Source organism: Pecten maximus, chromosome 8 (assembly GCF_902652985.1).
Source record: "Pecten maximus chromosome 8, xPecMax1.1, whole genome shotgun sequence".
NCBI lineage: Eukaryota > Metazoa > Mollusca > Bivalvia > Pectinida > Pectinidae > Pecten > Pecten maximus.
In genome coordinates, this window is record NC_047022.1 from 22,209,592 (window position 1) to 22,231,996 (window position 22,405).

Here is a 22,405-nt window from a genome sequence, read left to right on the forward strand (position 1 = left end):
ATTACACTTGATGTAAAGTCAATGACACATGATGTAAAGTCAGTGACACTTGATGTAAAGTCAGTGACACATGATGTAATGTCAGTGACACATGATGTAAAGTCAGTGACACATGATGTAAAGTCAGTGACACATGATGTAATGTCAGTGACACATGATGTAAAGTCAGTTACACATGATGTAAAGTCAGTAACACATGATATAATGTCAGTGACACTTGATGTCAAGTCAGTGACACATGATGTAAAGTCAGTGACACATGATGTAAAGTCAGTAACACATGATGTAATGTCAGTTACACTTGATGTCAAGTTAGTTACACTTGATGTAATGTCAGTGACACTTGATGTCAAGTCAGTGACACATGATGTAAAGTCAGTGACTTTACATGATGTAGAGTCAGTGACTTTACATGATGTAATGTCAGTGACACATGATGTCAAGTCAGTGACACTTGATGTCAAGTCAGCGACACATGATGTAAAGTCAGTGACACATGATGTAATATCAGTGACACATGATGTAATATCAGTGACACTTGATGTCAAGTCAGTGACACATGATGTAATGTCAGTGACATATGATGCAAAGTCAGTGACACATGATGTAATGTCAGTTACACTTGATGTAATGTCAGTTACACTTGATGTAATGTCAGTGACACTTGATGTAAAGTCAGTGACACATGATGTAAAGTCAGTTACACTTGATGTAAAGTCAGTGACACATGATGTAATGTCAGCGACACATGATGTAATGTCAGTGACACTTGATGTAAAGTCAGTGACACTTGATGTTTAGTCAATTACACTTGATTTCAAGTCAGTGACACATGATTCAAAGTCAGTGACACATGATGTAAAGTCAGTTACACTTGATGTAATGTCAGTTACACATGATGTCAAGTCAGTGACACATGATGTAAAGTCAGTTACACTTGATGTCAAGTCAGTGACACATGATGTAAAGTCAGTGACACATGATGTAAAGTCAGTGACACATGATGTAAAGTCAGTGACACTTGATGTAAAGTCAGTGACACTTGATGTAAAGTCAGTGACACATGATGTAATGTCAGTGACACATGATGTAAAGTCAGTTACACTTGATGTAATGTCAGTGACACATGATGTAAAGTCAGTTACACTTGATGTCATGTCAGTGACACTTAATGTGAAATCATCTTCATTATAATATACATGTAGTTGGGAGATTTATCATTTTTTCATTGTAAATTTTTAATATTTTTTTGTTTTAGTCTTCTATCCACAAAAAATCATCAAGCACAGAACTCATTTAAAGAAACCTCGGAAATCACTCAATTATCTTTGCATTTTTCACAATTATGACTTTACTGATGAGTATTCAAAATTACTTTGGATGTGAAATACTGTATGTGTAATATCTCTCTAAGCATATCGTCAGATACCAACAGAGATTGCACTATGCTACATTCTACTTGTGTGTAGCGTAGTACAATACTGTGGGTATCTGACAATGATTTGAGCATGGAAGTGGACATATCACCCATAACACTTTAACAATCTCAGAGCAGATTGATTTATCTGTGAAAAGCTGTTTTACAAAAAGATAATACCAAATAATTTTTAATGCAAATTGTCCTATTTTTACAAAGTCCAATATTTTATTTTACTTTCATTTTTATCACCTAATTCATCATCAGTTTTTCCTTATATAGGGTTCTATCATGATACAAATAAATAATAATTTGTATGTAGCAATAACAGCACACAACTACAACCAAGCAATGTTACCAAAGCATTTATTATACACAATAAGTTAAAACAGTATACAAAAAGTATTAATTCTGCTTAACATCACTGTTATAAAAATTCACACAAACATACAATTCAGACCAATGTCCTAACTACATATATACATCCATCTGTTACCATAAATAACTCCTATCCATGCATAGTGATGACCATTTTTTTTTTAGGATTTAGGATGATGGCTTATGGACGAGATTAGATTATTATGCATTAAAAATCCTCATTACCTATGGAATAAAAACTTACAATTAATATCCGCAATGTTAATATAGTTTGGACCCCACACCAACACAAATGTTATAAATCACACACACAAGCTCATGAGTATGGATACAAGCTTACATTACGGGTGGTTCAGAACGTGAGAGGGAAGATTGGCTGAAATGAAATGTGTCATGGTGCTCAATACACGGTATGTGAAAGATCGGCAAGCAAATCGTGAAGCTTTCAAATGTTTTTGTAAAACCTTTAACTCAGTCTTAGAGTAAGGACAAACTACATTCTCCAACTATCATTAGCAAAAAATGACTTCAGCCAATATTTAATTATAATCAATTACAGTAAAAACAGGTAATTAGTTAATTCAAAACTCAAAAATCGATAATGGGAAGTTTTTTCACATGTATGAATGAGGCCAATAAAACCTGATTTATAGACATTTTAAACTTTTAGATTGAACTGGCAAGTCCATTTATAAGGTATTTATCAATACATGTACATGATGAAAGTGCAATAAAGCCAATGGAAAAATCAAAAAGTAAAATGTACAACATCCTATAAAAATGTGGTGGCATTTTCAGACAGAGTCTCCATGTAGTAGCTGGTGGCTACCTCATTGAACAACAAATGGGAGGCCTGCTGTGCATGCTATTCAGAGCAATTTGGATTAAAACGTATTGTCCAAGGAGACAATCATAACACCACAGGACGGCCCCTGATCTCAACTTTCACGAGAAACACAAACTACTCTAGCTAGGGATCAAATGCCTCTGGTCAGAATACCATAATGGTAGTGAATCATGGTTCTTTTCATGTCTGACTTACAGTAAGCAGTACATGGCATAAAGATGTGTGACTCAGTGTGACCAGAAATTCTGTGACACAGTCAACAGTACATGGTGTAAAGATTTGTGACTAAGAGCAAATCAGTGAAAATGTAAAAAGTACAAGATATAAAGACTGGTGACTAAGTGTGACTAGCAAATCTGTGAGAGAGTAAAAAGTGCAGTGAAAAATGACACACAAACCTTCGTTCCTTGATTGCCAGTTCCCGCTTGCTGATCTCATTGTCCTTCTGCATACGTGCCACTCTGGAAACACAAGTATGAAAGTTTCAAATAATTCAATAATAACATCAAATGTTTCCGGTAGTGTTTTACAGAGCTTTTATTAGCATTATAGTGTCTTGAAAATGGGGAAGAATGTTATACTGCTTAATTTTTTTCTTAATTTTGTGTAAGAATATGGTTACACTGCCTAATGTATTTTGTCGAGTTAGAAGCCTCATTATTTTCTGTTATCAATAAAAACACTGCCTTAATTATATGGGCACTTGATTTCTTGGATTGGATTATAGTTGGTAACATTCGTGGAAAATTGAAATATACATAATACTTTTTTTAAGATATTTAGGTCAAAGTGAAATGTTGACAATTTTTACTCTCTCAATAATTTCTCTCTGAAAATGATACATGTACATGCAATCTCAAAGACATGTACATCAAAAAATATGCCGTATTTGACCTAATAAGCGCACCTGCCCTATAAGCACACACCCCACTTTTTCAGGATGAGCTAATTGAAACATAAAAATACCTTACTTCATTGACCTGCCAATATTATCTTCAGTATTTTAGTCAAAGATTTTTTTCACTACATAAAAGCATGTAAATTCTTCCACTCAAATTTTACATGGAAATTTCTCTCTGTACATGGTTTTATGGGGTGTGCTGATTAGGTTGAATATGGTAGTAGTTTAAAGTGTGTGGTACCTCTCTCGTTCAGCTTCCCTCTCCTCTCGGGCACGCCGCCTCTCCTGGGGTTTAGTGTACGGTGGAATGACGTCATTGTACCAATGACGCCATGGCGGATGTTGAGCTGGAGTGATAGAAGATCTTACCAAATTGGTCTATGATTATATATTATGATGGAGGCTTTCAGAATGTTTTAGTAAAACTGTACATACAATATATGATCACCAACTTTTATATTTGTAAAGCATTTTGACACCTTATACTGTATTGTTTTTTTTTAATGTGAACCATTGAATAATCACCATATTTATCCTCAAATACGCCCCCTCCGCAGTGTATAAAGACGAATTTCAATATCTATCCTCAAATAAAGAAGAATCACCATATTTATCCTCAACTAAGCCCCAGGTCCTCCTAAAAGTTAAGAGGTAAAGTTTGGGAAGGGTTAATATTTGTGATCCACTGTTAGATAACTATTCTTAAATTGATGATTCAGCAAAAATGAAGAAGGGGCTTATTTGTTCACAGGGGCTTATTTGAGGATAAATACATTAGTATTTCAAAAGTATTTCTAAGTTTGATTAACAGAAACTCCTATAAGTGATAAAAGAGTCCAGATTCATGAGATTCCAATGTTTTATAGTGACTTACACTGCGTAGGATCCAGGACCGGCATGGCCGCCTTCTGATCTTGTTGTAACATAGAGTACAGTCCCTTGTAATGGTCAGTTTTCACCTGTAGTCATATATCAAGATTAATTAAAGGTAAATTAATAACAGAAAGCAAAATCCTAAAAAAATTCATCTCGCCATGTTCCTATAACTTGTTACAGTATAATAATACTCTTTTATATAACTTAATGATAATTTCTGCAGTTCAACCTAATGACATTTCCAATCCTTGTTAGTTGATTTATAAGAAATTATCTTTTCTGCTTAATATTTATTTCATTTTTGAAAAAATTTACATGAATATACATAAACATGATAAGCTCACTACATGTACACAATTTCCAACATAGTAGCCAGTCATTTTTTTCTGTTTTTAGCAATTCTTTGTTTAAACATGAAAATTTTTCTTTAAATTGAAAAAAAAAATCCTTATTTGAATGTTTATTGATTAAAATATAATGATTTAGACTGCTAAAATAAATAATGAAGACAGTTTTTGAAGCAAATCAGTGAGTGGATCATAAAAAGTTACAAATGGAAGTCTAACGAGTTTATGGTTACCATAGTAAATAGACTTAGGTACATAACAACCTGTATATATATGTGTGATGCTTTGGTGATGACACTGCCACTTTCATCAGACAAATGACCAGTAATTTCTATTCAAATTGATATCTTACTTTACCAACCCAAAGAAAATGTTCCATGATAAATGTTAGTTCCATAATTGAGAAGAATCAAGGATGTTTATGGGTTTTTTTTCACTCTATAAATTAAGTAGCTCTTTCATTAAACAACATTTGATATATCTATATATTTGATACAAAGGAAAAGACTTACATAGGCTTAGCCTGTTGTCTAATCCCTTTCATTACTGTAATATTTTCTATGTTTTGATACTTGTATCATCTTTGCAAGTGATAACAATAAATTATTCTGAAATTAAACAAAAGTTTGTTTTTTTTTTTTTTTACGATAATTCTATAATTCTATAATACTGACCTCATACTGAAACTGTGGTATCATCAACCTCGGCCCTTCTACCTTCAGAGTTTTGTCCATCTCCGCTGCCTGTGAGAAGAGGGAGACAATATTTAGCAAACAATGTTTAACAGCCTGAATCACTGAAAACTTCATAAACACTGATAACTCATTTTCTTAATCTTAATTATGTATATCGTATTTGGCCCAGCAAGCACGCCACCCTGTATACATAGTACCATCTTATCCTTTATTCCAGTCTAAAAGTTTCATCTAACTACTCACATTATAGGTACCGATTTACTTGAAATGATGTCTGGCACACAAGCTACAACTCATAAACCATTTATCCCTCCAAAACTCTAAGCCAATATCACTCATGCAGGCTAGTGACCTGGTTGTGCCTTATCCAATTATGGACTTTCATTTTATCTGTGTTTTTTGGGTTTTTTTCATCCTGTCAGCATGAAAACAAAACATTGAATACAGTTGTTGGTTTGTATCCTATCTGGGTTATTGATACACAGAGACTTTTCTAGTTAATTAATGATAAATTGTTAAAACAATGTTACCGATGACGCGTCCTTGAGTTTTTCTCTGAGAAGTCCCAGGAACACTAGAGTAACGTTGGCCAGCCACTCCGTATGGAATCCTGGAGTATTAGAGCCAATCATATACTGGTCCCACACATACAGAAGTGTGTCAAAGTTCAGGTAGGCTGTCAAAAAGAGAGGTCAGAAGGTCAAATCCAAACCTGTATTGGACTCCAACAAGGGATGAGGGCATGATTGAGGTATTTTTAGGGACCCCCCCCCCCCCAAACTCCACCTGAATCTTTTCATACTTTGATGGTGGGAAGAAGGTTGCCCTCAAGTCTCCTCCTTTTAGAAATCCTGGCTCTGCTACTTAGTACTATCAAGTTAAAAGCAATTGTCTGACTCACTGTCCATCGTGAGTGGAATATATGAGGTCTATATTGATGATAAGCTACATTGTTACTATAATTGTGTCTACCTCATTTATATAACAGCATATCTGATTGGATATGTCTACCTCATTTATATAACAGCATATCTGATTGGATATGTCCACCTCATTTATATAACAGTGTATTTGATTGGATTAAGGCGATGATGTGCTGAGGCAAGAAATTATTGTGCTGAACAAACATTCATGTCTCCCCAAAGTAAGAGAAACAGTTTAAGAAATATTGTATCCCCGATAAAGTTTATCATTACATGAACATTATACATATGTAGTAGTATCAAAATATACTTACTGACGAACATGCCTCGGATGACGGGCCGGACGAGCGAGGTGAGACCTTCCATTAACAACGCGTATTTACCGGTCTCTGTCTCCACAATCTTCTCTGTAATCAGTGGTAAATAATCAACGATAAGTAAATTAACTAATTGTTAAAATATACCATTCAGACATTTTCTGGACTGAATGAAAGAGACCTGGTAAGGTTAATTATCAGCATAAAACATTTTCAGTTTTAATAAATAAAAGTATCTTTTACATTTATCTTTTGTGGTTGCAGCTTCAGATATTTCTGGCTAGGTGATTTGGTGCCATAGATTATGAGTTCAAGTCAGTTTTTCAAACCGTATATTCTACTACCTTCAGGACTGGTTGCCGACATGTTTCGGCCTTAAATGCAGGCCATCATCAGGGTATATACATTCAGGTACAATGTAGTTAGGGCATGAACACCATCATGTTGATTTGCTTGCTTTTATTTATACAAGGGCTCTGTATCCTCCTGTAACTTAGTAGATGAACTACTACACACATATGAACTTGGAAGGGCAGTGGTTCTTAGAGAGTTTCTCCAACTGGAGATTTTTCTTGTCCTGTTTAACATTTTTCAACTGATAATTTAAAACTAGTAAGCTACCAATGTAACACAACCATATCATCTTTCACAGGATGTTATATTTCAGTAGAACCTAATAATTTATGAAAACTGTTTAATTAACTTTTAAATTAAAATTCAATATCTGATTTTTCAAATCTGTACATGTATTATCACAAAATCCTTTTTACTTCTGTAAATTAGCAAATGTGTTTTAATTAACTAATTTGGAGGAATTTGTTAAAAAAAGTAACAGGAATTTGTCTGTTGGATTCATTCTCATGAAATAATATTCACAAGATATTTCAGCTTTTAACAGATCTATCATGTGATTTTAAACTAGGAAGAGGCTCAAAGTACCTGAATCTCTCCTGGATATTTAAGTAATCACAGTAAAATATTCTTCTTTATATCAATCTCAAAAATGTTTTTCCTTTTTTTTTTGCTTCTTGGTAATCACAATCCGTTTATCAAACACTGACTCTTCATCCAAATAGGGCCCAGCTGAGGTTAAACCACTTAATTTTAAACAGAGGGAATTTTTAAACACAGCCACTCTAACTTGAAGGAGTCCTCTTACCAATATGAGGGAGTAGCCCTATTACCAATGTGAGGGAGTAGCCCTCATACCAATGTGAGGGAGTAGCCCTCTTACCAATATGAGGGAGTAGCCCTCATACCAATGTGAGGGTGTAGCCCTCTTACCAATGTGAGGGAGTAGCCCTCTTACTAATGTGAGGGAGTAGCCCTCTTACCAATGTGAGGGAGTAGCCTCTTACCAATATGAGGGTGTAGCCCTCTTACTAATGTGAGGGAGTAGCCCTCATACCAATGTGAGGGAGTAGCCCTCTTACCAATGTGAGGGAGTATAGCCCTCTTACCAATGCGAGGGTGTAGCCCTCTTACCAATGTGAGGGAGTAGCCCTCTTACTAATGTGAGGCAGTAGCCCTCTTACCAATGTGATGGAGTAGCCCTCTTACCAATGTGAGGGAGTAGCCCTCTTACCAATGTGAGGGAGTAGCTAGCCCTCTTACCAATGTGAGGGTGTAGCCCTCTTACCAATGTGAGGGAGTAGCCCTCTTACCAATGTGAGGGAGTAGCTAGCCCTCTTACCAATGTGAGGGAGTAGCCCTCATACCAATGTGAGGGAGTAGCCCTCATACCAATGTGAGGGAGTAGCCTCTTACCAATGTGAGGGAGTAGCCCTCTTACCGATATGAGGGTGTAGCCCTCTTACCAATGTGAGGGAGTATAGCCCTCTTACCAATGTGAGGGAGTAGTTCTCTTACCAATGTGAGGGAGTAGCTCTCTTACCAATGTGAGGGTGTAGCCCTCTTACCAATGTGAGGGAGTGGCCCTCTTACCAATATGAGGGTGTAGCCCTCTTACTAATGTGAGAGTATAGCCATCTTATCAATATGAGGGAGTTGCCCTCTTACCAATGTGGGAGAGTAGCCCTCTTACCGATATGAGGGTGTAGCCCTCTTACCAGTATGAGGGAGTATTCCTCTTACCAATGTGAGAGAGTTGCTAGCCCTCTTACCGATATGAGGGTGTAGCCCTCTTAACAATGTGATGGAGTAGCCCTCTTACCAATGTGGGGGAGTAACCCTCTTACCAATGTGAGGGAGTAGCCCTTTTACCGATATGAGGGTGTAGCCCTCTTACCAATATGAGGGAGTAGCCCTCTTGCCACAAGCTGTTTAATTGTCCTGCACAAGCGACACCTGTTACATTTAGTCAAAGTTTACATTGGGTCCCTGGGTGTGTAACGGGATAAATACAGTCCTTACCCTTTGAGCTGACAACATTGTTCACAATAGCCCTGGCAACACTCGGAAACTTCTCCTGCAGTTCTTTACCGATCTTATCTATGAAGGCAAGCATCTCATCTTCATGTTTCTGAATGAAACAAGAATCCATTTATAAAGTCAAACATGTTGTATGCAGACAATGGCAAGATATTTAGCTGCAATGATATTTGAGAATATTTGAAAGAAGGGTACTATTTTTTCAGGGGGGGGGGGGGGGGGGGGTTAGTCGATTTAGTTTTTTCTTAATGACAATTTAATGATATTTCATGAATTTTTCATTGTTCCTTCAAGATGTTTCCTTTCTAGCTTAAAACTTACATATCTAAGATCTTGATAAAATCATATCTACTTTATAATTGGCGGGTTCTGAACTTCATATCTGAGATTCATCCTTCACTAACAAGTTATTAACTATACTAATGGTTTTTAGATCTACTCTCATCATATATCACAGCGACCTACATCTGAACCGTTGTCTACGACAAAGCCTGGTCTAGAATCCATGTAGGATATATACTGCTCCACTAGTGCAGCAATCACTCGACCAGCTGGTGGCTCTCGTCTGTAACACAAAAAAAAAACAAAGCATATTGTCACAAGTTAATATATAATTATATCAAACGTATCCTCAGACCTAGAAATGTTCAAGATCGTATAAAATCTGAAGGAAAGACAAGTGGACTATGAAAGCCCTCCTGTGTTGAGGACATTCACTGTACAGGAGGTTGAACCAGGGTCTTCAACCCTGGTAATCCTTAAATAAAGAAATAATGTACATGTACCGTTATATATATCTTTGATATACATGTACATACATATACATATATTGGGCATTACTGACACAAGTTAAAACGCAGAACAAGAGATCCCATTGAATGATCTTTATTGGTTCTATGTCAGACTGGTCTTCTCTCTACTTTTCCCTTGTTTGTTCTTTTCCTCTTATAATCTAATAACAAGAACAAGTGGAACCTAAATGTCAAGTCTGAGAAACATCCCTTCAGTTATTTTCAAGAATAAAGTGATAACAAACTTCAATTCTCAAAATCCAAGATGGGCAAATGTTGGCCATTTTCTTTTTCTGATCAAAAATCTAAATTGTATTTGCACAACTAAGTTCCAATGGGTAAACTACAAATGAAGTTTGAGGAATATCTATTAAAATCTTTTCAAGAAATAGCAATAACAAACTTCCATACTAAAAATCCTATATGACCACCTGTCAGCATTTAGTTTTTCTGATAAAAAAAAATAATCAAATTGGCATAACCAGGGACCATGGGAACCGACAAATGAAGTTTGAGGAATATCTCTCCATCACTTTTCAAGAAATAGTGATAACAAACTTCAATTCTCAAAATCCAAGATGGCTGCCTGCTAGCCATTTTTGTTTTTTGACTAAAAATCTTAAATAAATTTGCACAACTAGGGACCAAGGAAACCTACACATTACATTTGAGAATTATCCCTCTAGTACATTTCAAGAAATAAAGATAAAAAACTTCAATTCTCAAAATCAAAGATAGCCACCTGTTGGCCAGTTTGCTTTTCTAATCAAAATTCTTAATTGAATTGGCACAACTAGGGACCAAAGCTAGGGGAACCAGAGTACCTAACACTTTGTCAAGTTTACCAGATTACCTACTTTGTCAAGTTTACCAGATTACCTCTACTTTGTCAAGTTTACCAGATTACCTACTTTGTCAAGTTTACCAGATTACCTACTTTGTCAAGTTTACCAGATTACCTCTACTTTGTCAAGTTTACCAGATTACCTACTTTGTCAAGTTTACCAGATTACCTACTTTGTCAAGTTTATCAGATTACCTACTTTGTCAAGTTTACCAGATTACCTACTTTGTCAAGTTTACCAGATTACCTACTTTATCAAGTTTACCAGATTACCTCTACTTTGTCAAGTTTACCTACTTTGTCAAGTTTACCAGATTACCTACTTTGTCAAGTTAACCAGATTACCTACTTTGTCAAGTTAACCAGATTACCTCTACTTTGTCAAGTTTACCAGATTACCTACTTTGTCAAGTTTACCAGATTACCTACTTTGTCAAGTTTACCAGATTAGATACTTTGTCAAGGTTACCAGATTACCTATGTTGTCAAGTTTACCAAATTACTTACTTTGTCAAGTTTACCAGATTAAATACTTTGTCAAGTTTACCAGATTACCTACTTTGTCAAGTTTACCAGATTAGATACTTTGTCAAGGTTACCAGATTACCTACTTTGTCAAGTTTACCAGATTAGATACTTTGTCAAGGTTACCAGATTACCTATGTTGTCAAGTTTACCAGATTACCTACTTTGTCAAGTTAACCATATTACCTACTTTGTCAAGTTTACCAGATTACCTACTTTGTCAAGTTTACCAGATAACCTCTATTTTGTCAAGTTAACCATATTACCTACTTTGTCAAGTTTACCAGATTACCTACTTTGTCAAGTTTACTAGTGCTGGGATGGTACCTACTTTGTCAAGTTTACTAGTGCTGGGATGGTACCTACTTTGTCAAGTTTACTAGTGCTGGGATGGTACCTACTTTGGCATGTTTACTAGTGCTGGGATGTACCTACTTTGTCAAGTTTAGTAGTGCTGGGATGGTACCTACTTTGTCAAGTTTACTAGTGCTGGGATGGTACCTACTTTGGCAAGTTTACTAGTGCTGGGATGTACCTACTTTGTCAAGTTTACTAGTGCTGGGATGGTACCTACTTTGTCAAGTTTACTAGTGCTGGGATGGTACCTACTTTGTCAAGTTTACTAGTGCTGGGATGTACCTACTTTGTCAAGTTTACTAGTGCTGGGATGGTACCTACTTTGTCAAGTTTACTAGTGCTGGGATGGTACCTACTTTGTCAAGTTTACTAGTGCTGGGATGTACCTACTTTGTCAAGTTTACTAGTGCTGGGATGGTACCTACTTTGTCAAGTTTACTAGTGCTGGGATGGTACCTACTTTGTCAAGTTTACTAGTGCTGGGATGGTACCTACTTTGTCAAGTTTACTAGTGCTGGGATGTACCTACTTTGTCAAGTTTACTAGTGCTGGGATGGTACCTACTTTGGCATGTTTACTAGTGCTGGGATGTACCTACTTTGTCAAGTTTACTAGTGCTGGGATGTACCTACTTTGTCATGTTTACTAGTGCTGGGATGGTACCTACTTTGTCAAGTTTACTAGTGCTGGGATGGTACCTACTTTGTCAAGTTTACCAGATTACCTACTTTGTCAAGTTTACTAGTGCTGGGATGGTACCTACTTTGTCAAGTTTACTAGTGCTGGGATGTACCTACTTTGTCAAGTTTACTAGTGCTGGGATAGTACCTACTTTGTCAAGTTTACTAGTGCTGGGATGGTACCTACTTTGTCAAGTTTACTAGTGCTGGGATGGTACCTACTTTGTCAAGTTTACTAGTGCTGGGATGGTACCTACTTTGTCAAGTTTACTAGTGCTGGGATGGTACCTACTTTGTCAAGTTTACTAGTGCTGGGATATGGTACCTACTTTGGCATGTTTGAATCATTCACTTTTACAAATGGCACAACAAGGAGATGATCAACGTCTCGTAGTCTGTTCTTGGTCTTCAGAGAGGCATGGTAGTATGATAAAACAGCTTTCATGGCATAGAAGGACCCTGGCAACAACAAACAGGAAATTAACACAAATTAAAGATAACATAATAAGTTTCTTAAGAAAGGAAATCTTTTCTTATCACAAAATACAGTACAGTTTTTGTTTCTCTGCCAAAAGGAAGATGTCCACAGGGTAAATATCATCAAACTCTCAGCAAAACAAAATTACAAACTCAAATTTACCAGAAAGGTCTACCAACCAGATAGTTTTTCTCACATTTTAGTTTACAAGTAATGTAATGATTAAATGTATGTAAACCTTGTTCTCATTGCCCTATAAATGTTGAAAAATATTTTGACATTACAACATAACCAGGTATAGTTCTCTTAGACAACTGACGTAATGCATATATCTTCATCTAATTCTAATGTACTTTGTACTTACTATTACCATATAGGTACTTTGAACATTTTCTACAAGAAAGTCATATGTATATGTCAGTAGTTTTCAGAGTGTCCAACTTATTCGTATAAGACGTACCCACAGCTCCTTTGAGGTCAACAAACGTCGTCTCTGTATTGATGAGTGCCTCGCACTTCTGACTGATCTCAAGGTCGTATGGGGAGATGGCTGCCCTGGGGTTGGTATTAAGTTGGTCCACATACTGTTTTCTAACTATTTAAAATAGATATGAAAATTTGTTGCATACTGAACATAGCAAATCAACAAAATAATTATAAAAGTTCATAATATGAAGCGTCCAATCTGATAAACCAAATTTTTTATTTCAGTCCAATACTCTGTTGAAACATCAGAGTGGAATTACAGATTTAGTCTTAATCAGATTGTGTTTTCTAACTTTTTTAAATTAATATGACAATTTGTTGGATACTGAATATAGAAATCAACGAAAAGATATTTATAAAGTTCATGATATGAAGCTTCCATATTTTTAGTTTCACTTTAATACTCTGTTGGAATTAAAGATTTGGTTTTAATCAGATTGTAAAGTTTCAGGAAATTCCTGAATAAGCATTACATGTAATACATACCAGGCCTTTTTCTGGGGGCTTTTTGGGGCCGTTAATGGGCCCCATTCCCAATTAAAACTATTTCATATTTAAGCCCAATTCCCAAAATTTGCAGTTAACTCCTGAAAAAATCTTTCCCAATTCACCAATTTTCTTCCCAAAATGAGTCAAAAAGGCCCTTTCCCAAACCACTGAGAAAAAGCCCTGCATACATCCAATCTTAGAGATGTAGGATACATTGAATGTACTTAACAGTGAGGAATTCATGCCATAAGAGGTCAAACAGTGAAGTATGAGATGTCTCGTTTAGAGAAGGATGGAAATTTATCAAACAATCAGCTAACTTATGGTATTACTGTTGAGTAGAATTACCTTGTACCAACAAACACAGTGTCATTATTCTGTAGTAAGAAGGCCCACTGAATATGAGCCAGGAGTTCAGTGTTGGCTGTGAGATGTTCTGTTACAGTCCTACCCACTGAATATGAGCCAGGAGTTCAGTGTTGGCTGGGAGATGTTCTGTTACAGTCCTACCCACTGAATATGAGCCAGGAGTTCAGTGTTGGCTGGGAGATGTTCTGTTACAGTCCTACCCACTGAATATGAGCCAGGAGTTCAGTGTTGGCTGGGAGATGTTCTGTTACAGTCCTACCCACTGAATATGAGCCAGGAGTTCAGTGTTGGCTGGGAGATGTTCTATTACAGTCCTACCCACTGAATATGAGCCAGGAGTTCAGTGTTGGCTGGGAGATGTTCTGTTACAGTCCTTCCCACTGAATATGAGCCAGGAGTTCAGTGTTGGCTGGGAGATGTTCTGTTACAGTCCTACCCACTGAATATGAGCCAGGAGTTCAGTGTTGGCTGGGAGATGTTCTGTTACAGGCCTACCCACTGAATATGAGCCAGGAGTTCAGTGTTGGCTGGGAGATGTTCTGTTACAGTCCTACCCACTGAATATGAGCCAGGAGTTCAGTGTTGGCTGGGAGGTGTTCTGTTACAGTCCTACCCACTGAATAAGAGCCAGGAGTTCAGTGTTGGCTGGGAGATGTTCTGTTACAGTCCTACCCACTGAATACGAGCCAGGAGTTCAGTGTTGGCTGGGAGATGTTCTGTTACAGTCCTACCCATTGAATATGAGCCAGGAGTTCAGTGTTGGCTGGGAGATGTTCCGTTACAGTCCTACCCACTGAATATGAGCCAGGAGTTCAGTGTTGGCTGGGAGATGTTCTGTTACAGTCCTACCCACTGAATATGAGCCAGGAGTTCAGTGTTGGCTAGGAGATGTTCTGTTACAGGCCTACCCACTGAATATGAGCCAGGAGTTCAGTGTTGGCTGGGAGATGTTCTGTTACAGTCCTACCCACTGAATATGAGCCAGGAGTTCAGTGTTGGCTAGGAGATGTTCTGTTACAGGCCTACCCACTGAATATGAGCCAGCAGTTCAGTGTTGGCTGGGAGATGTTCCGTTACAGTCCTACCCACTGAATATGAGCCAGGAGTTCAGTGTTGGCTGGGAGATGTTCTGTTACAGTCCTACCCACTGAATATGAGCCAGGATTTCAGTGTTGGCTAGTAGATGTTCTATTACAGTCCTACCCACTAAATATGAGCCAGGAGTTCAGTGCTGGCTGGGAGATGTTACAGTCCTACCCACTGAATATGAGGCAGGAGTTCAGTGTTGGCTGGGAGTTGTTCTGTTACAGTCCTACCCACTGAATATGAGTCAGGAGTTCAGTGTTGGCTGGGAGATGTTCTGTTACAAGCCTACCCACTGAATATAAGCCAGGAGTTCAGTGTTGGCTGGGAGATGTTCTGTTACAGTCCTACCCACTGAATATGAGCCAGGAGTTCAGTGTTGGCTGGGAGATGTTCTGTTACAGGCCTACCCACTGAATATGAGCCAGGAGTTCAGTGTTGGCTGGGAGATGTTCTGTTACAGTCCTACCCACTGAATATGAGCCAGGAGTTCAGTGTTGGCTGGGAGATGTTCCGTTACAGTCCTACCCACTGAATATGAGCCAGGAGTTCAGTGTTGGCTGGGAGATGTTCTGTTACAGGCCTACCCACTGAATATGAGCCAGGAGTTCAGTGTTGGCTGGGAGATGTTCTGTTACAGTCCTACCCACTGAATATGAGCCAGGAGTTCAGTGTTGGCTGGGAGATGTTCTGTTACAGTCCTTCCCACTGAATATGAGCCAGGAGTTCAGTGTTGGCTGGGGGATGTTCTGTTACAGTCCTACCCACTGAATATGAGCCAGGAGTTCAGTGTTGGCTGGGAGATGTTCCGTTACACTCCTACCCACTGAATATGAGCCAGGAGTTCAGTGTTGGCTGGGAGATGTTCCGTTACAGTCCTACCCACTGAATATGAGTCAGGAGTTCAGTGTTGGCTGGGAGATGTTCTGTTACAGTCCTACCCACTGAATATGAGCCAGGAGTTCAGAGTTGGCTGGGAGATGTTCCGTTACAGTCCTACCCACTGAATATGAGCCACGAGTTCAGTGTTGGCTGGAAGATGTTCTGTTACAGTCCTACCCACTGAATATGAGCCAGGAGTTCAGTGTTGGCTGGGAGATATTCCGTTATAAGCCCAATTCATGACATTAAGCTAGTTAAGTTTTGCATGGTCCCTAAGCTATATACCCCCATCCCCTGCAGATTGAACTTTTTAGGGAATTCTTATGGCATTGTTGGTAAATATGAATAAAGTACATCATTTGGATATATGCCTAAATTGGACCCAAATATATACACGGTAGGTCAGAAATCACATCAGGTTGAGGGAAGCCTACCTTTGTTGTTTGTGAGATACAGTCTCCAGGCGACCTGTCTCAGAGGCACAGGGAGTGCTTGATTTAGACAAATATTGAGCTTATTTTTCATGTCTGGCCATTTCTTCAGCATGCTGAGTGAGCCCTCCTCTGCATTCTCTATAATAAGGTCAGACTTCGTTCCAACAGGGGCATCCTCCAATAATTGGCGGGAAACTTCCTCGTTAAGGTGTTGGTCCAGGAGAACTGAGACTTTCTTAGACAGATTTGTGAATATTCCACCTACAACAGAAAATCTGCCTCTAGAAATCATTTACATTTAATATTTTTTAAACCTATACATTTTTTAAAGTAAATCTTTGTATTTGCAGAACACCGACGATTCAAATGTTAGATACAGGTCATGAAATGGAAGTTGGATTTTTTTTTGGTATATATCTGAAAGTAAAATATATGCCTCCTTAAAATAGAAAATTAAATATGCTTGCAGATGAAGGATGAACTCCTTGCAGAAGTCAATAAACTCTTTTAAAAGTGGTGTCTTATGGAAATATGTTTGTGAAAGAAAAACTGTTAAAACAGGAACTATAAGTAAAGTAATTAAATGTACAATACTGCTTATCAGTATGGTTATTGAAGCCTAAAAACAATGCATGTATTTTCACTAAAATATGAGAACAAAAATTCCACAGAAGTAGATGTGTCGCCTGTGCTGCAATCAAACTGATCTGCTTGGCAAATCAAAACAAGTTTCATGCAAAAAAGCAATCCTAAGCAAGCACTTTTGGTAAAGAAGCACTATACAAAGTTTGAGTTTGATTGGCCCAAGGAAACTCCAGTTATCGCACGGAAACCATTGTGCGGCCGTCACCGCCGATGTCGAGATAGTGATACCTATTTGTCACCTTTTTTAGGCGACACAAAAAAATAGGGTAGGTAGGAACTTTTTATTTTTCAATATCAGGAGTAGTTTTACAAAGGTTATACAGTATATAGACAAGAAAACAAGGAATCTTGACTTCATTCAGTCCTTCCTTGAAAATGACCAAACTTCAGGTAGGCACAAAAATATAGGGTCAGTATAGGGTTAGCGGAATGTACAAACTGCAAGCCATACTTTTCAGTATGTATTCTTCAAATCTGCCAAATCTTTCAGTTGAATTAGATTGTGTATTTTAAAGTGTTGTTAAAAAAGGTCTTTTTGAGCAACAGATATGAGGGAAATGAAATTTTCATATGAAATATTGATGCTGCCACCAGAAAAGGAACACCTTAGTCTCGCCCTAAATTTCAATTTTCTGTAAGTGTTTGTTTTTCTCTCTATTTTCATTTATATAGAAACTGGACTGATACAATCACTGATCCAAGTCTTGATAAAAGAAGAGACAGAAAATAATTTTTAAAGAAAATGATAACTACTAGATTATCAGGATGACAAGCAGGGCTCAAAGTGGATATTTTTACCAGGTGGCCTATTTGGCTACCAAGTCATAAAATCTAGGCGCCAATTGGAAAAGTTAGTCGCCTGGCCTAGTTGTCTTAAGTTAAAAAAAAATCTTAATTCTCTAGATCAGTTTAACATCTCTCTGTAACTTTTTCGATTTTGAAAGTCATTTTAGCATTGACAGCAACCTTTGAAAGATAAACGAAATTGCAAATTTACACATGTTTTTAAAGTGGCCAAGCAGGTGCCTTATAGGTCAATAACTGATCACCAATGGTGAATTTAAGGCGCTATGGCCACTAAAATAGGCGTCACTTTGAGCCCTGACAAGATTTATTGTTACTATCAGACATTACCTCCTTCAATAGCAGCAGTGGCCCTTTCCATAAACAGCTCCTTCTCAGCCTCAGACAAGTCTGTGAAATACTGGACATGACTTTCTGTCAGCTGTTGTTGGATGGCCTCATGTAACTCTCCTAAAAATGTGTTCCATTCCTGCAAGAATTGATATTGTACATGTAACTCACTATCATTTTACAAGATAAATAATGTCATGTCATTGCTATGAATGTGCTTTTATAAGCTCCTTAGGGACTAAGGTATTCTTTGTTGTTTTTAAAATGCAATGGTTGAATTAATTAAACTGATCATGAGTGGTGTATCATTATTGTGTAATTTACATTGAATATAACAAACTCTTATATAACGGAGCATTTTAAAGGATTGAATATGACAAACTCTTATATAACGGAGCATATTAAAGGATAAATATGGTACTGAACTTTTATGATAGAGAAGGAAGCCTATGGTGTGTTCCCCGAACGCCTGCATATTTAGAACAATAGGCAGAGACATCAAAGGGAGGGTAATTATAGTCTGTTTCATATATGTTCTGTATTTACCAGAGAAATCACTTGACAACTAAAGAAACCAAGACACTAGCATATAAATTTTAACAATTCTATAGCATAGTATCAATCACATTGATGTGGATAAGTTATACAAAAAGTAAGAGCATTAGAATTCTGCAAGGTAATATATACAATGTATATCTTTTCATATTTTGAAAACAACATTATCAGAATCTTTATTATATATTGAGAACTACAATTATATACGTTAATGTAAATTTACACATTTTGATAGTAATAACACCATTAGAATCTTAATTATATATAGAGCACTAGACATGTACATGTATGCTAATTTAAAGTTACACAGTTTTGGACTATTATAATCATAGAATATTACATGTTAATATAATATCATATATTTTGATAGGAATAACACTATTAGAATCTTACATTATGTTTATATAATATAATGATACACAGCGGACAAAATTGAAATCAATGAATATACACAGAAAACTGTAACAGGTATGCAAATACATGTAAACATGTACTCAGTTGGAACAAATCTACAAATATATTATCACAGTGTAGTAAAATACATTAAGATATAAATGCAAAACTCATTGTACCAATGGCAAATTTTCCTTGTCGAGAGGAGATGTGCACGGAAATCGCATGTTGTTGACAACGTCTTCGATACATACATGATAAAGCAATGTCCATGTTACATCAGTACAACCTAAGTGAATAAATTGGAAGCTGCGTCGGTTTAGGATATGATATCAATAGTTTGTTTCTCCAGTCTCTGTTTCTGAAGGACAAGGCGAGTGTCAATGTTTCTGTATTTCCTGGGTCGGGGTCCAGCACGACATTGAAGTCTAGTCAATTCATCTGTAGCCTGTATGTCCTTGTCCTTGAATGTCCGTAAAATGGTGAAGATGCTCGGATGTGTATGGTGTACAATCTTTCCTGAGTTTCCCGTGCCAGGCTTCTAAGTGGTTGGTCGTCCTTGGTCTGTCGTTGTCGTTGAGGTTCCCAACTGTCTCCCTCTATCCACTGGCCAACAACGTAGTCTGTGAATGGTGTAACATCAATGTGTAGGTCGACGTCAGCATCCTGGATGTCCTCTTACGTCTTCTATGTGGTGTAGTGGTACAAGTGGCAATACAGCTGTGCGGCGAACCAGTCTCCTATAGTGTCGTCGTTGCATTGGGTGAAATGGAAAAGTATCCCTTGATGTTGGTCCCCGGCAAGACGGTGAGGAGTCCGCCTGTCCCAATGTTAATGGTGTATGTATATGTATGTGTGTGTGAATGAGTATGGGGATGAGATTGGTGTGTGTGTATATGTGTATGTATGTATGTATGTATGTATGTATGTATGTATGAAGATAGGTGATGGTTTCTTCTTTTTTTTCTCTTCTTTTTCATCTCTCTCTCTGTTTTTTTTTTTTCAGCATCTCTATTATTTACTATTATATCTATTATTCATTTTTTACTTATTTATTTATTTATATATATATTTATTATTGACCTTTTCTCTTCTCTGTTATACTTTCTCTTCAATAAATTATCTTCTCTATTATAAGCAAAACTTTCCTCTCAACTATGATCTTTCTTTTCCTCCATTAATTGATAATAAGCATTCCATTTTACTATATCGTTAAATAATTAGAAATACAACTATACCACTGAAATTAGTTATAATATTTATAACGGAAGTATGGAAAGGACCTGTATAGGCTTAGCCTGTTGTCCAATCCATTTTATATCTAAAATCTATCTCTACTATGAAATATTGTATGTAAATTAATTCAAATGCTGGATTGAATAAAATATTTTGAAATGAAATGAAATGTTAATGGTGTATATCTGATGGAATAGTGTGGGGCAGTGTGACCATTATACACTAAGTTATTGCCTCATAACCTATTCCTAATAAAGTTAAAGTCTAACTGAGCATTAGCCAAAGTTGGTAATAACGGTATGAGTGCAAATAGTAGAAAGATAGTCCTGCATGATGATAATTTTGAAAGTTTATATAGATACATACATGCAGCTTCGGTATTCATCAAGTGTCATCAAGTGTCATGCCATCCGTAGCCTGGGTTATATTAACACAGCTCATCATTTTTACTGATCTCAGTAAAAGTGAGCAGTTTTTACTTATCAACATCATTATCTTCAGTCTTCTTAATTGGTATCAGAGAGGCGTTCAAATGAGAAAAAAGAACCCATTTGATTATAACTTGTAATAACAAACAAAGCAAAGTATTTGATATCAATTTTAGTTGATGAAATTGATCGAATCATTAAAAGATATTTTATAATATCAATTTTATTGAATTATTAATAAATATTAATTTCAATGAATTATCAATATCAATTTCAACGAATTATTAATAAATACTTATTTGATAATTATTGATATTTATTAATTTGATCATTATCAAATTGTTTAAATAAGTATTGACAATTATATTATAATTTATCGTTAATTGTAGTTACTAGTAATTTTAATATATTGCATTTTTGTGTAGTATATATTCATTAAATAATTGACCTTTGATTTTGATGAGAAATACCATGAAATTTACAGGTAACATACACAAGAAAAACACAGGTAAAATTAAGTGATTTCACCAGAACAGACTATAATTACTGTACAAACATAGTCAGTAGGGTGTTATTTCAAAATGTAGGCGTTCATAGAACCATCCGCTTATTTTGGGATGAATATGGCACTACTATAAGAGGAGTGGAAAATGCACAGCCAGACCAGGGTTTGAACTAATTAAGGATCTCCGAACTTATCAGACATTTCAGACAAACAATTTTCAAGGTAAGGAAATTAAAGATTTAACAATATCAGAAAAGGGAGAGGGAGAAAAATTAAAAAGAGACAGAAAGAAAAGAAAAAGAGTGAAAAGGACGAATTTCTTATGAAGTCTTTTTTCACCATAGATCTAAAGTATACATGTAGAAGTATATGAGGCACGTTGACACTTAAATTTTCTTAATCAATATTTAGAAGAAAAACTTCCAATTTTTACCTAAATTTGTACACACTTTATCAGTATGACACTGAAATATGACATTAAAATTGACTTTTTTTTCAATATTTGCATTTTGAAATAGAAATAGAGGCAAAATCATGCATAGAGTCCAACACCAACTTTTAGTTAGCTATAGACCTACAGTATATTACTCATTTATGCCTTATGTTTCGTCTATCAGTACAGCTTAAATAGGCTTTAACTTAGTTAAGTACAAATGTAGTTGATAGACGAAACCTAAATGGCAGCAATTGCGGTTTTAAAGCACCTTCTACCACTGCACTCGCAGTTTATGTTTTTTTACTCGTTAGTAGAAGACGAAGTTAAAATCGTCAGCATCGATAACCAAAATAAACTTCAGAAACTAATATTCTGCGTATTCATTTAGATAGTTACCTTTGAATCGCTAATTCCCTGTTTACAGTTAATCAACCATCGGGGATACGTTTGCTGAACCGCCATGATGTAAACATTCTTGGAGTGAAGGAGATGTTTGTAACAGAGTTTCTGATTGGACGAATTTTGACGTCGTCCAATCAAATTAAAGTTTTCAATTAGACAAT

At 36.5% G+C, this 22,405-nt stretch overlaps 1 protein-coding gene across 1 annotated transcript in view; it reads right to left on the reverse strand.

The window, feature by feature from the left end:
• Positions 1-22,307, reverse strand: part of LOC117332786 — a 29,708-nt gene extending 7,401 nt beyond the window's left edge. Inside the window, exons 1-13 of the mRNA XM_033891818.1 lie at positions 22,239-22,307; positions 18,290-18,428; positions 16,511-16,771; positions 13,228-13,362; positions 12,619-12,748; positions 9,558-9,657; positions 9,075-9,183; positions 6,699-6,791; positions 5,992-6,137; positions 5,441-5,509; positions 4,418-4,502; positions 3,785-3,890; positions 3,041-3,103 (exon numbers count right to left, since the gene is read on the reverse strand). Coding sequence (XP_033747709.1) covers positions 3,041-3,103; positions 3,785-3,890; positions 4,418-4,502; positions 5,441-5,509; positions 5,992-6,137; positions 6,699-6,791; positions 9,075-9,183; positions 9,558-9,657; positions 12,619-12,748; positions 13,228-13,362; positions 16,511-16,771; positions 18,290-18,428; positions 22,239-22,304 — 1,502 coding nt within the window. The 5' untranslated portion in view covers positions 22,305-22,307. The remainder of the gene's footprint in view (positions 1-3,040; positions 3,104-3,784; positions 3,891-4,417; positions 4,503-5,440; positions 5,510-5,991; positions 6,138-6,698; positions 6,792-9,074; positions 9,184-9,557; positions 9,658-12,618; positions 12,749-13,227; positions 13,363-16,510; positions 16,772-18,289; positions 18,429-22,238) is intronic.
• Positions 22,308-22,405: the final 98 nt, after the last annotated feature.